Source organism: Trifolium pratense, linkage group LG2 (assembly GCF_020283565.1).
Source record: "Trifolium pratense cultivar HEN17-A07 linkage group LG2, ARS_RC_1.1, whole genome shotgun sequence".
NCBI classification, from domain to species: domain Eukaryota; kingdom Viridiplantae; phylum Streptophyta; class Magnoliopsida; order Fabales; family Fabaceae; genus Trifolium; species Trifolium pratense.
Genome location: NC_060060.1, coordinates 64,679,610 through 64,694,965, shown reverse-complemented (window position 1 = coordinate 64,694,965; position 15,356 = coordinate 64,679,610). Strand labels below are relative to the sequence as shown.

The following is a 15,356-nucleotide window of genomic DNA, read 5'->3' as shown; positions in this document are numbered from 1 at the left end:
TATGTTATATTTCTCAACTAAATCTTCAAGAAGGTAATTCGTATCCCTATGTTTTCTCACATAATCTCCCAAAAAACAATATCTTCCTCTTTATCCTCATAAAACAAACAAACAAATCCCTAACAAATAATCTCATTCTAATCCAATAAGTTTTTTGTCATATTATTATTATTACTACAATTTTTTTTTTCAAGTTTTATATCTTTCATTCATCCATTGTAATTTAAGTAAAAAAAATAATATAGAAAGAATATAAAATAAATACAATAAAAAGATGATAGGCTTATAATAAACATATTCCAAGTTTTATATCATTCATTGTAATTGCACAAAAAAAATTAAAAATAATATAAAAAGATGAGATGCTTAAAAATAGGAATAAAATAAATTATAGATAGGAACAAAACACAAATAATAACAATAAAACAACAAAAATAATAAAAAAATTATATATGAATTTATGCATAAAAATAGGACCAAAATATAACAATAAAAAAATTATACTTTTTTTTTAATTAATTTTTTTAATTCTTTAAGGGGCCGGCCCAAAAGCTTGTGGACCAGCTCATAACGGCCCATGAAAAAGCCTGACCCGATAAGATTCGCCCCCTTTTTATGAAGCCCGCCCCGTATAAAAGGATAGGACTAATGAGATTGAAAGTTCATTTATTAAACAAAAAAAACTACTATAAATGTGGCACGAGATATGTGCGTGCGGAAAACTCACGTGAGCATCCCGTGCGTATTATAATCCCCATTAAGCCCCTGTTGAAATAAACGCGTGTACACACGCGCGTACAACCTCATTCTTTCGGTTTCTCACTAGGGATGGCAATTTGACACATACCCAGCGGGCACCCGCAAAAAATACCCATAATGGGTAGGGTAAAAACCCGCATTTTGGGTACGGGCACGGGTATGGGTAATTACCCGCAAAAATGAATGGGTATGGGTGCGGGTACGGGTACCTTAGTACCCACCCCGCCTCATACCCGCATAATATATATTTATTTATTTTATATATATTATTGTATAAATTACATATGTATATCAATTTTAAAAAATACAATACTATTAAACTATTACACATTTTTAATAAAAAAGTTTATTTATAACATAATACAAACACCATGTGAATATGTCAACAAAAAAATTAACTTTAACATGAGGTTAGTAATTTTTTTTTATAATTTTGATGAGTCAACATTAAAATCTTTTAAAAAAAATTAATTATATTAAAACGATATGATATTTTATAATTGATCGATTTATTTTTAGTAAAATTGCGGGTAACGGGTACGGGTATGGGTACCTAGGTACCCATAGGGTATGGGGACGGGTACAAAGATTGTTACCCACGCGGGTATGGGGATGGGTACGGGTATTTTTTCAAACTGCGGGTATGGGGATGGGTACTATAGTACCCTACCCATACCCTACCCATTGCCATCCCTATTTCTCACTCGTACTTCTCTTCTATTCTATGTGTCTCATTCTCATCTCGTGTTCTCTCTCTCTCTCCCTCTCTCTCCCTCTCTCTCTTCTTCAACAAATCCAACCCTAACCCTAATCACGAAAATTGAACATAACCCCTCTCTTCAATTTCCCATAACAAACACAACATAAAGCACTCTATTTAAACCCTAACTCCATTATCGAGAAGATCACGCTTCTCCGATGGATTCACAGCAGAACAATTTATTCGACACCGCTTCTCAACCAGATACAGGCAACGATGCTTACACTTTCCTCGAATTCAACACTCAAGGTGAAGATTTCGACTATCCAGAGTTTCGTGACCCGATTAGGTCATCGGTTGCATGGCCAACGCCTTCCGATTCACTTGCTGACCCATCGGAAAGAGGTGGAACCGGGTCGGATCATCAGTCTGATGCATCGCCTGTTTCTGCTGCTCCTGGAAGCGCGACTAAAGGTGGTAGGTCGGGAAGCGGTAGTGGAAGCGGGTCACAGATGGTGGATTCCCTTGCTGCAGGGATGAGTGGGTTGAATTTTGAAGATACTGGTGATGATGATAATTATGAGTTTGGTAAAGGGGATTTCACTGAACATGCTTGTCGTTATTGTGGAGTCTCTAATCCAGCTTGTGTCGTTAGGTGTAACGTACCTTCTTGTCGCAAATGGTTTTGTAATTCTAGGGGAAATACTTCTGGATCGCACATTGTTAATCATCTGGTGAGTTTTTCATATCTGCATTGTTAATATTTTGATTATTAGTATAGTATTATTATCATTATGTTTGTGTTGTTTGATTTTTGGATTTTAGTCGTTCATTGTATTTGGGGTTAGCAACTGATGACTTAATAAGGGTACACATTGTTAATGTTTAACCACATTATCTGTTGGAATGGGGTGAAGTGTGATCGCAGCATAATTGAATATTTACCATTCAGAATTCTGGTTGTTTTATGTTTGATAAGATAAACGCCGGAATCAGACTGTTGCCATTGAACTAACCATTTAATTAAATTTGGTTATTGATGTTGGTTGAACTTGAACTTTTTAGAATTCAAAAGACTCATGGATTCTAGGAGTTAGATGAATGTATCAGTAGAACAGTTTGACAGCTGTCCGTGTCTGTGCTACATAGGCAGTTGGGTGCTTTTCCTTTTGTGTATGAAATTTATGAAGTTGTCTGTGTATTGGGCCTCATGTGAAATATATACCCCACCTATAGTCTTATGCTTCTCTATGAAGGGTGTAATGACCTATTCCTTTTGGGATTGTTACCATTTTCATTGTAACTCAACCTAAAATGGCATCTGAAATAGGTATTTTGTGAATTGTCTGAGCCATAGTAACATAATTCGCTAGAGTGCCACGAGAACCGTGAACTGGTTTGTGAGTACCAATTTTTGGTACTTATTGGTTTGGTGACACCAATTCGTGCCCAATTCGCAGAAAATCATGCACCAACGGAACATTTCACTTCTGGTTTTAATGAGCCTGGAAACACCCTGAACCATAACAGGTTTGTTACCATTAACCAGATATGGGAACAAGTGCATTCTATATTGCAATAGAGGACTAATTTTGTTTCCTGGGTACAATGAAATTGCATGATACACACTTCTTTTATACAGCTAATTATTTTCTCTGTCGTTTAACTTCTGATTGGGACTATTTTAACATTAGTGTAAGAGCTTAACTAGAGGGACAAACGTTATATGCTACCTATTTTCAATGGGGGACATCTTTTTTGTTTTAAAAAATGTGACTAATCTTATTTTATTAGTTATCTGTTGGGCTTATTTGTTTTTTATTTTAGCATGTACTTTATTATTTTTAGCTAGACTAGACAAGATAAAAAATTAGGGCAAACCACCATTTTGGTCCTTGGAAGTGTAGCTTGCTGTGACATTTGTTCCCGGATGTATCGAAATTGCAATTAGGTCCACAAGTGACTCTTAGTCATTTTGGTCCTAAATTCTGTTTTTAGGTAGTCAATTTGGTCCTCTAATGTGTTTTTCGTTAGTTAATTTAGTCCATAAAATTACTAACAAAAGAGTCACTAGGGATGCATTTGCAATGTTGATACATTCAGGGACTAATATGATAGAGTTACATATCCAGGGACTAAATTGGTGGTTTGTCCTAAAAAGTTATTGTCAGCGGACCAAATAAAATAGTAAAATAGAACATATGACGAACCCAAGTAACATACTAACTATGTGTACCTCCCATGTGCCCAATACTTCAAGAGTTGTGTGCTGCGTACCGGTACCACAGTGAATTCCGAACCAGGCATTATGATTTGATATATTCAACTCATCCAAATTCTTCTTTTAGCAATAAAAATTGTAGTCCAGAGTTAATTTGCAAGCCTCTCCATGATTTGTATTGTCATGCAACAAATTTGATGTACTAGTAAGCGCAATCCTAATAAGCAATAACTAAGTTGTATATGCTGTGGACTGTGGTTATTACATGTTTTGTTTGTACGTTATCAATATTGTTGTACATATTGTATTGGTTATTGGTATTTTGGTAATTATTTGGTAGTTACATTTTGTGGAATTGTTAATCTTCAGAAATGAAAGAAAACATGCCAAGTCGAGAATACTACTCCGGTTCTGAATATAAGCAAAAAACAATTTTCTAGGTTCATTGAATAAAGCATGTATTTGTTCTAATGCTTTTATTCCTAAGTTTATTGCATGACTAATTGTCCATTGTGACATTCTCATCTTTGCAACAGTCACCTTATTTTATGAATCTTTTAAGCCCAAACATTTGTAAACAAAAAAAATCTGTTTTTGCCTGTACTGATATCTAAGTTGGCTCTCTTTATTTTCTTTCCTATTCTATTTTATATGTTTGCTAAGTAACATGAAGTTAGTTGCTTCTTTATCTTTATTAGATACTTTTATGAATCTTTGATCCAAAAGTTATCATCACCACTTGAGTGATAACAACTGGATTTTTTCCTGTTGCATATAATGATTTTAGTTTAGAATGGAATATGATGAATAATTGCTGCTTATTTTTCTGTTCATTTAGGTTCGGGCAAAGCACAAGGAAGTCTGTCTGCATAAAGATAGTCCATTGGGAGAAACGATTCTTGAATGCTACAACTGTGGGTGTCGTAACGTGTTTCTCCTTGGATTTATATCTGCTAAGACAGAAAGTGTAGTTGTTCTTCTTTGTCGTGAACCTTGTTTGAGTGTCAATGCTTTGAAGGATATGAATTGGGACCTTAGTCAATGGTGTCCCTTGATTGATGATAGGTGTTTCTTGCAGTGGCTTGTCAAGGTTACTATCTTTCCTACTTGTGCTGTTATACTTGTTGCCTGTCTTTGTAACAATGTGGTCTTCCGCAGATCCCATCTGAACAGGAGCAGTTAAGGGCACGCCAAATAAGTGCACAGCAAATAAATAAGGTGGAAGAATTGTGGAAAACAAACCCCGATGCTTCTTTTGAGGACCTTGAGAAGCCTGGTGTAGACGATGAACCTCAGTCTGTGGCTTTGAAATATGAAGATGCATATCAGGTGTGCTAAGGATGGCTTCCTAACGTTTACTTTTGTAAAACAAGGAGGTTTTCACATTTTTCATGGTTTACAGCTTGAGTCTTACACCTTGTTTCTTTTTTTGCCTTGTTGTCTCAGTATCAAAATGTATTTGCACCTCTCATTAAGCTTGAAGCTGATTATGATAAGGTAATGTTTTTTCTTTTCTCCTTTTGCATGGTCTTGTACCTTAGCCGTTTAACTTATTATTGTTTCTATTTGTACTTTTTATCTTCTTACACTAGAATTTTTCTGATGAATCCTTTAGTTCCATCTTCTGTGATTTTTCTTTGGTATCTAATATGTGCTATGTCAATCTAGATGATGAAAGAATCACAAAGCAAGGACAACCTCACAATTCGATGGGATATTGGTCTTAATAAGAAGCGTGTTGCGTATTTTGTATTTCCAAAGGTGCGTTATATGTTCTTCTTGATGGGCACTCATTACTGCCAGAATTATACAATGCATTCAATATTTCTCATGCTCAGTGCTTCATAGATTGTATTTAATATACTCTTTGTTCTTCTGTTTTCTCTCTCTACTGCATGATAAACAATGTTTTGCCATTTTGTAGGAAGATAATGAGTTACGGCTTGTGCCTGGTGATGAGCTACGTCTGCGTTATTCCGGTGATGCTGCACATCCTTCATGGCAGTCAGTTGGTCATGTGGTATGCATGAGTAAAGAGAACTCCTGAGATGTTTTAACTGTGGCAAATATTGTTATTATTATTATATGCTGTTACTTTTATTTTTTGAATTATCGTACGATGTACTGTGTAAGTTAAAGTGATCTATATTCTGTTTTCAGATTAAGCTAACTGCACAAGAGGAGGTTGCACTGGAACTTCGGGCTAGTCAGGTAATTTAGCTCGTCTATTGTGATACTTGTATTGGGTCTTAAACTCCTTATCTTTAGCCAGTGCTCCTTAGTCATTGCCCTTTTATTGTGTTCAGGGGGTTCCAGTTGATGTCAACCATGGTTTCAGTGTTGATTTTGTCTGGAAAAGTACTAGCTTTGATAGGATGCAAGGAGCTATGAAAACCTTTGCTGTAGATGAGACAAGTGTCAGTGGGTAAGTTCTTACCGGGTCAGCTTTAATGGCATTAGTTCTGATGCCTTGCATTTAGCACTTTTTATTTTCATATTGTTGATGCCTTCTTTCTTGTTTGTTTGGCCCCATAGCTTGAAGTATGTATTTGTAGCGGTCATCATTGTATTTTTTTTTTATCAAACATGTGTGCTTATGTTGCCAAGGACATGGGTGTAGACGTAGTTCTATAAGTTACTACTAATTGGAGTGTGATTGGGAATGGGAGGGTAACAGTAGAGTATATATTGTATCTTCTGATGACATGGCACTGCCACTGAGTATTATTGTCTATTAGTTGTTAAGGCTTAAATTATACCGGGGCATATTTATGATAAGGTAACATTTCTATAATGAAATATCATTTATGAAGGGTTATACTCCCTCTAGTCCTTAATATAAGAAGAATTTGACTTATACATTGAAAAGTGAATGTATCTAGTCTATGAAATAGTCTAGATACATCAATTTCTTCTTATGTTAAGGATCGGAGGGAGTATATTTGTTTAATAACAAGTACAGTATATATTGTATCTTCTTATGACATGACCCTGCTGAGTATTATTGTCTATTAGTTGTTAAGGCTTAAATTATACTGGGACATATTTATGATAAGGGAACATCTATAATGAAATAGCATCTATGAGGGTTATATTTGTTTAATTAGTTATGAGATCTAGAGTTCATGATTCTTTGTGCAGTGTTATCAATGGTGGATGGCAGATTATGGCTGCTAGCCAAAATCCTGACATATAAACATGGTGTTGTGGCCTATGGCGGATATAATAGGTGTTGCTGGCTCATAATCTGCCATGGCAGAAATTTGATGAAACTGTTCTAGTGGAGTTTTGCTTCACATTTTGTGTGGATTTTTTATGATCACTTATCAATATGCAGGTATATATATCACCACTTACTGGGTCATGAAGTTGAGGTTCAGATGGTGCGTAATGCATTGCCTCGCCGCTTTGGTGCACCGGGGCTTCCAGAACTGAATGCATCTCAAGTATGCTGTTATTTTGTCTTACACATGTCTTATAATCCCCTTCCTAATATTTTTGATATTGTGCCATCCTTTCCCCACTATTCTCCTTGATGAATCTGCTGCTTTTAAGTATGTTTAGGTAATATTTGAAATTAGTGAGGAAACAAATGTCATTTTTAATCTTATATTAACACTATATTTCCAACAATATCATTTTTAAAAATACATGCCAACCATTAGCCATTATATTTAGGTGAGTATAGAAATGTTATCAAGGGAATAAAAGCAACTTCTCCAAATGGAGGATTTTGGAGGGTTATTGATATTGTATTTTCCATTTGCTGTATATGAAATCCCTAATGTATGGGGGATGCTTACCTTCAAACTTCTCTTCATCTCCATTAACTGACCTGGCTCCAGCAAAACATGCCTTTGAGTGGAGTTTGATACTTTACATTTTTTATTAATATTTTCATGCACATCTTAATATTGTAAGTTATCATAAACACTAAATCAAATTGGAGAAATACCTTGCCATATCGTTTTGTGTGAGATGGCACCATAAAAAATATGTATGTTGAAATTGGTGTTAAGTCACCGATCTACTATGTAGGTGTTTGCTGTCAAGAGTGTCCTTCAGAGGCCTATTAGTTTGATTCAAGGGCCACCTGGAACTGGCAAGACTGTAACTTCTGCAGCACTTGTATATCACATGGCCAAACAAGGTCAAGGACAGGTATATTCCTAAACATTTTCTAGATGTATTTTTCTTTTTCTTGTGCTTATCTTTATTGACTTCTTTCCTCCCCTCCCAACTTAATTGTCAGGTTTTGGTTTGTGCACCTAGTAATGTAGCCGTGGACCAGTTGGCTGAAAAAATAAGTGCTACTGGATTGAAGGTATGTCTGCTGTTTATTGTTTCAAAGTCTGTTATGCAGGAAAATAGTGAATCTTCTGTGTGTAATATAATGCTCCCTTTCTAGGTTGTGAGGCTTTGTGCAAAGTCAAGGGAAGCTGTGAGTTCTCCTGTTGAGCATTTAACGCTTCACTATCAGGTTAGTGTTGCATTTCTCTCTACCATCCCCCTCCTACTCCTCCTCCTCCATATCATGGCAATTCTTTTATATATTTCTGCTCGCATGACGCATGTGAATGGTGTCTTGCAGGTTCGGCATCTTGACACATCTGATAAGAGTGAACTTCACAAGTTACAGCAGCTGAAGGATGAACAAGGTTGGGAATTTTTTTTGTTCAAATTCTAATCAAACTTAGAAATCAACACCTGATTGACATATTTAATCAAATTGTGGTTGATATTATTGTGTAGTTAATATAATTATGATTTTATATAATTATTTCCCTGGTCTGGGAGAGGAGATGGTATTCATCTGATTAAAAACGATAATTATTTTATATAATTATTTTTCAGGAGAACTTTCTAGCAGTGATGAGAAAAAATACAAAGCACTTAAGCGAGCAACAGAGAGGGAGATTTCTCAGAGTGCTGATGTGATTTGCTGTACATGTGTTGGCGCTGGAGATCCTCGGCTTGCAAATTTTAGATTCCGTCAGGTTGATATATATGTTACCTGCAGTGTATAATCACTGTATCTTGTTCAAATCTGACACTGTTGATATATTATTTTCAAGGTACTTATTGACGAGTCCACTCAAGCAACAGAACCTGAGTGCCTCATTCCTTTGGTTCTAGGAGCAAAGCAGGTACTTTTCAATCTGCACATGCATTGTGTACTATTTTGATTGTTGTGTTCTTAACAAGATGCTTCTGTTTAGGTCGTTCTTGTTGGTGATCATTGTCAACTTGGTCCTGTTATTATGTGTAAGAAAGCAGCCCGTGCTGGGTTAGCACAGTCACTTTTTGAACGCCTTGTTCTACTTGGTGTCAAGCCAATTAGGTTGCAGGTAATGGCTTTAGTTTCCTAGTGAAAATTCATGAATAAAACTGCTGTAAATTGCCATCGCTTGCCTTTGCTGACAAACTGCTTCATTAGTTCTGTCTTGGTTGGAATTTCCCATGATTAGTTAGTCTAGTTTGGCTTAATTTTCTGAAGTTGTTTGCCTAACCTTAAGGTTTTGTTTTATTCTTGCAAATATCAGGTTCAGTACCGTATGCATCCATGCCTTTCAGAATTTCCCTCAAACAGTTTTTATGAAGGGACCCTACAAAACGGAGTTACTGTTAATGAGAGGCAATCTACAGGAATTGATTTTCCATGGCCTGTACCAAACCGTCCCATGTTTTTTTATGTTCAGGTATTGTAATTACACACACCATGTATGTGAATGTTGTTTTCTTGTGCGACAAATATTTATGTCCTTTGAATTTGAAATGGTTTCAAGCTTTTGGTTTTCTTTTATTTTGGGCACATATCCTAAATTTTGTCCATTTTACTTCTCCCTCATCTTTTAATTATTTAATTGTGTTTATAGATGGGACAAGAAGAGATAAGTGCTAGTGGAACATCTTACTTGAATAGGACCGAGGCTGCAAATGTTGAAAAGATTGTAACTACTTTTTTAAAAAGTGGTGTGGTACCAAGTCAGGTATCTTTCGAAGCACAAATTAATCATTTACGATTTAACTAATGCTGTAAATGTTAATATTTTGTTATGTGTGGAACAGATCGGTGTCATTACACCTTATGAAGGGCAAAGGGCTTATATTGTAAACTATATGTCAAGAAATGGTGCTCTTAGACAGCAACTTTACAAAGAGATTGAGGTTGGATACTGATACCTAGGTTTACAAGCTATGTATGACCTGGCCACATTTACCCCATCAATATTATTCTTTTCAGGTGGCCAGTGTTGATTCGTTTCAAGGAAGGGAGAAAGACTATATCATTTTATCATGTGTTAGAAGTAATGAACATCAGGTTGTCAACTCTTTCTTGGTGGCTTTGTGTTGCCGTTTGTTTGTTGTCTTTCAAAATTTTCATGCTTTAAATGTCTGCATATTATTATTATTATTATTTAAAACTTCATGGATCAATTGCTGACTTCTATACCTTTTGTTAGGGAATTGGATTCCTGAATGACCCTAGGAGGCTCAATGTTGCTCTGACACGTGCTAGATATGGTATTGTTATACTGGGAAATCCCAAAGTTCTGAGCAAGCAGCCTCTATGGAATGGTTTATTGACTCACTATAAGGTAGTTTGTGTTTTCTAATATTCTTCTTCTGCTGGTACTGATTTCTTTCTTAAAATTTAGAAATATTGTCTGCCCTCCTCCGGAGGCCCAAAGTTTATTTGAAATGTTTTGTAAAAACTTCAGAAATCCAATATTTTTTTTTAAATGCACCCATATTTGGGAAACACCTTTGTTTTCCCCAAAGGTTGTCTAATGAAGTAACAAAAATTGCTTACTTAAAATAAGCTAATCCAATATAATTCAAGCACCAGTCTTTTATGGTTCATTTCTTAAAGATCTCCCCTCTTATAAGAGTGATTCCATGCTAATCTGCTTTTCTGAGCAAGCTATACTTTTCCTGTCTTTTCTTAACAGTGTTAGAATAGAAAATATTATAATATTATTTGTTGAGAAAATATCTCGATTTGGTTTGTTTATTCTTAGCCCTATAATAAAGGGATTTAGTTTAGATTTAAATTTATTCACTTTGTTATAAATACCAAGGTAGTATTGATTATGCAAATAATGTAAATATTGTAATTAGGGTTATTGACATCATTATCAATAATATTTTATTGTTCCTTATTATTTTCTCCTATTCTTTCACCTAAATTCCCCAAATTTCAACATGGTATCAGAGCCATGGTATCCACCTTGAAACATAATTCCGCTGCAATTTTCCCCGAGATTTAACTCTCGATTATTCTTCGTTTTACTTACCTTTTTGTTCATATATGCTTTACTTAACCTTTTTTTCATATAAACCCTAGCCGTCATTGAAATTTCTTTTTATTTTGTTACCCGTTTGTGATTCTTTAATCCGCGGGTCCTAGTTACCTTTAATCCTGTTACCCGTTTGTGATTCTTTAATCCGCGGGTCCCCGTTACCTTTAATCCCGTTACCCGTTTGTGATTCTTTAATCCGCGGGTCCCGTTACCTTTAACCACAGTTACCCGTTTGTGATTCTTTAATCCGTGGGCCCCCGTTTGTGATACTTCAATCCGCGGGTATTTTTACTTAATTTCATATGGATTCATCTCTTCAGCCGCTCCTCTACTGCTTCTTTGGTTGCTGCTCTTCGTTGGCTTGCTATCAATGGATTTAATTTATTTTCAGGGTTAATTTTGTAACAAGCTTAAAGCTTAGTAAGCTTTAGCTTGAGGGGGAGTGTTAGAATAGAAAATATTATAATATTATTTGTTGAGAAAATATCTCGATTTGGTTTGTTTATTTTTAGCCCTATAATAAAGGGATTTAGTTTAGATTTAAATTTATTCACTTGGTTATAAGTACCAAGGTAGTATTGATTATGTAAATAATGTAAATATTGTAATTAGGGTTATTGACATCATTATCAATAATATTTTATTGTTCCTTATTATTTTCTCCTATTCTTTCACCTAAATTCCCCAAATTTCAACAAACAGGAACATGAATGCTTGGTTGAAGGGCCTCTAAATAACTTGAAGCAGAGTATGGTTCAGTTCCAGAAACCCAAGAAGGTAGGTCTCAAAGGATAGCAGATCGTTGGCTTTTTGTAATATTGCCTTATGGCAGAGTACTGTTAAAATTTAATGCATTCAGTGGTGTGCTTTTCTGGTGACACATTTTTTTTTATCATGATGATTACATGTCAATTTTGAACTTGGTCTTTTTGTTGCAGATTTACAATGAACGTAGGCTTTTTTATGGGGGTGGACCTGGAGTTGCCGCTAATGATAATTTTGGTTCTGGTGCTGGCACAAGTTCAGATCGGAGGAGTGGCCGAGGAAGAGGTATGCAATTTATAATTTGTTGGATAGGGTTCATTTTTTATTCTGAGTATAGTAGGTAATTCTTATGGTCTAGTTATTTGTGCCCCATTGAAATATTTTCAATTCATAATAATTCAAAAGCTTGGTGGTTAAGCACTTAGATCACGTGACAAATTTTTTCTGTTGATTTTAGGATCTTATATACCTTCTGGTCCACCAAATGGTAATCACAAACCGGGACTGCATCCTGCTGGGTTTCCTGTGCAAAGGGTTCCCTTGCCTCCGTTCCATGGTGGTCCCCAATCTCAACCATATGCCATTCCTTCTCGTGGAGCAGTTCATGGACCTGTTGGGGCAGTTCCTCATGTTCCATCTCCAGGTAGTCGGGGTTTTGGGGCTGGGAGAGGTAATTCCGGTGCTCCAATTGGCAATCATCTCCCACACCAACAAGGCACGCAGCAGCCTATTGGGAATCTTGGATCTGCATTTAATTTCCCTGCGCTAGAGAATCCTAACAGCCAGCCATCTGTTGGTGGTCCATTGTCCCAACCTGGCTTTGCTAATAATGTATGCTATTTCTCTGATTTATCTTGATGTTTTCTATCTTAATGTTCCTTTTTTTTTCCTTCTCTTCATGTCCTGGTAAGTTTTGACTTTTTTTGTTTGCATATTAGATGCCGGTCCAAGGGGCGGGTCAGTCATTTAGAGATCAATTTTCTGTTCCTGGAATGTCTCAGGTACTTGTTGTAATTTGGTAGGAGTTTGATTTTTTCCGATGCGTATTGGGTTCATTTCTTTGCGCCAATTATCATAAGGAATTCATTTGTGTTTTAATTACATCAGGACTTCTTGGGTGATGACTTCAAGAGCCAAGGATCTCATGTTCCTTACAACGTAACTGATTTCTCTACACAGGTTTGTGAATTATTGTGGTTAATTTTGTGAATCAGCAAACAGGGCATCTTGCTCTTTTATTTTCTTTTCATTAATAATTTGCATCAGATGTTCACATCTATGTTACTTTTTGCCTATTAACACTTTGGCTACCTTAAGGCTTCTCAAAGTGGATATGCTGTTGACTATGCAACACAAGGAGCACAAGGTGGATTCCCAGGGAACTTTCTTAACCAGAATTCTCAAGCTGGATATTCACGCTTTGGTTCTGGAAATGACTTTATGTCTCAGGTTGCTATTGTGCACCGGTTTTTTTTTCCTGCTTCGGCTGCTTTGTCCTTGTTCTGATTTTTCTTTTCTCTCTCAATCTGCAGGACTACATGGGTCATGGATCTCAGGGCCTTTTTACTCAGGTTGGGTTCAGCGATCCCTTGCAAGATGAAGCTACACAGAACCATTTCAATGTGGCTAATTCCAACCCTCTTCAATCACAGGTTTCCTTAGTTTCAGCTTTTTTTTTTCTTCGTAAAAATAAATAATAGTAGCTTCTACTATGAAAAATTGATTGGATGTGGTTGTTTTTACCACTCAATTCACTGACAAGCTTGGTTGTCTTGTCATTGCTGTTTGTCGCATGAATTCTGCTCTTCTGTTAAATCCTGTGTTTTTTTGGCAGATGAATTCTCTCTACTCCCAGCCTTTTGCTCATTACAACACACAGCCACTCAATATGCAGGCTTCTCAACAACAGCCTCAGGGTCAGAGCTCCCAGAATCAGAAAATTCACTACAACGGTTAAGGAACATAAGAAGCTGAATATGGCTTTGATGGGTTATAGTCTTTGGAATCAGCAACCGGGTTTGTGCCTATCTTTTGTGCTGCTATATGTTCGCACAAGACATCCGAAGGATTGACTTCTTGGGGCACCCATATAGTGAAGGATTTGGTATAATATGATTGGATTTGGTGGAATTGTGGGGCATTGAGAAGACACAGTTAGGCACATTCCGGCCTGAAACATGAAAAGATAACCCTGTTACCTTACTGAAGTTTTGTATTGTTTGGGATTAAGGTGAAATTGTTGGAGAAAGCATTACATGGAAAGGTTTTGTCGGAAGGGTTTCGATCTTGGAAGCAGACAATGTTGTCGGTGAAATACTGAATATAGTAATCCATACGGCACCAATAATCGCCAAATGGATTAGTTGTATAGAAGACAAGCCAGGAATGCGGTGAACCCTTTCAGCTCTTCCTGACATGTAATTATACTCATATTTAAAGACATTATGTGTCTGAAAGCTATATACCATGCAACTATTGTCACTCACAATTTGTGGCATATAAGGTGTGATGATTGTTTTTCATGTAAATTAGGCTTGTTATGTGCATCCAGACATGAGTGCTCGACTCAATCTATCTCCTGGTTCTAACTGGTGATGGAAAATTTTAATTATAGTACATTCATCGCATGGAGAAATTTAAGTTTGGTTTGGTACTTTACTTGGTAATTAAAATATATAAAATATTATATTCGTCGTGATAGAATGTTTATTAAAATGCATTGATGAAATTTATGTATAAATAATCAACATAATTCACACAAGTAATTTGATCATACCATATATGTTCATACCTATAGTTTGTGAGACCAAGTGTAAGAGTTAAATAGATGATATAATGTGGGTGTAAAACCAATTTCATGAAATCTCACGATTTCTCCATGGCACACCATCGATTACGTGATATATTCTTATAGAAAACAGGGTGATGTGGCAAAATATTTAAACTTTTATTGTACAAAAAAGTAAGATTAGTAAAAAAAAAAGTAACGATATAATATTATTATTATTAAGTAAATGACATGTGCGCTACTATCATACGCATGGCATAAGCAAGGCACTTGGTCCAATATATAAACGCCAAATGAGGTGTGGATGATGCGCAATAAAATTAAAAGGAATAGAGTAATTTGGATTTTCTTGAACAACAGTTTGTGAAAACAAATGTCAAATTCAAATGGTGATTAAATATCATTTTAGTCTTATTCAGTTAATAAGCACGCAACGGGTGGCTTTGATGAAGAAAATAGTGAATTTACTAACCAATAATAATACTTCATTTTCAGCACTCTTTCTATTCTACACGACTACTTGTAGAATATTGTGGATATACAAAATCTTTAGAGGGATGTGAGAATATTGTGAGGTAAAATAATATTTTGAACGAATTCAAAATTTTGTATTTAAATTTTTTTTTGGAAGATTAACTTCATTTTTTTTTTAAATATGAGAATTTATAGAATATTTTTTCTGATTAATTTGAATCAAACATATCGAATAAAAGTTCAAATTTCGAATTTAATTTCTGATAAGTAATCTCAAATAAAATTATAATATGCAGAAAGAACTTATAACTCTTATAATGTATAAAATATAAAAAAATGTAGTGT

At 35.6% G+C, this 15,356-nt stretch overlaps 1 protein-coding gene across 1 annotated transcript; it reads left to right on the top strand.

Annotated features, from left to right (window-relative positions):
- The first annotated feature begins 1,445 nt into the window (after nt 1–1,445).
- On the top strand, nt 1,446–14,464 carry LOC123907906 (regulator of nonsense transcripts 1 homolog). The gene is made up of 29 exons (XM_045958363.1): nt 1,446–2,193; nt 4,519–4,770; nt 4,839–5,009; nt 5,127–5,177; nt 5,349–5,441; nt 5,605–5,700; nt 5,841–5,891; nt 5,987–6,105; nt 7,018–7,126; nt 7,719–7,841; nt 7,933–8,004; nt 8,089–8,160; nt 8,272–8,338; nt 8,535–8,677; nt 8,756–8,827; nt 8,900–9,028; nt 9,224–9,379; nt 9,557–9,670; nt 9,750–9,848; nt 9,925–10,002; nt 10,145–10,279; nt 11,687–11,761; nt 11,923–12,034; nt 12,207–12,580; nt 12,688–12,750; nt 12,857–12,928; nt 13,067–13,198; nt 13,282–13,401; nt 13,584–14,464. The coding sequence occupies exons 1-29, from the start codon at nt 1,678–1,680 to the stop codon at nt 13,704–13,706; spliced, it is 3,789 nt and encodes a 1,262-aa protein (XP_045814319.1). The 5' UTR covers nt 1,446–1,677; the 3' UTR covers nt 13,707–14,464.
- Nucleotides 14,465–15,356: the final 892 nt, after the last annotated feature.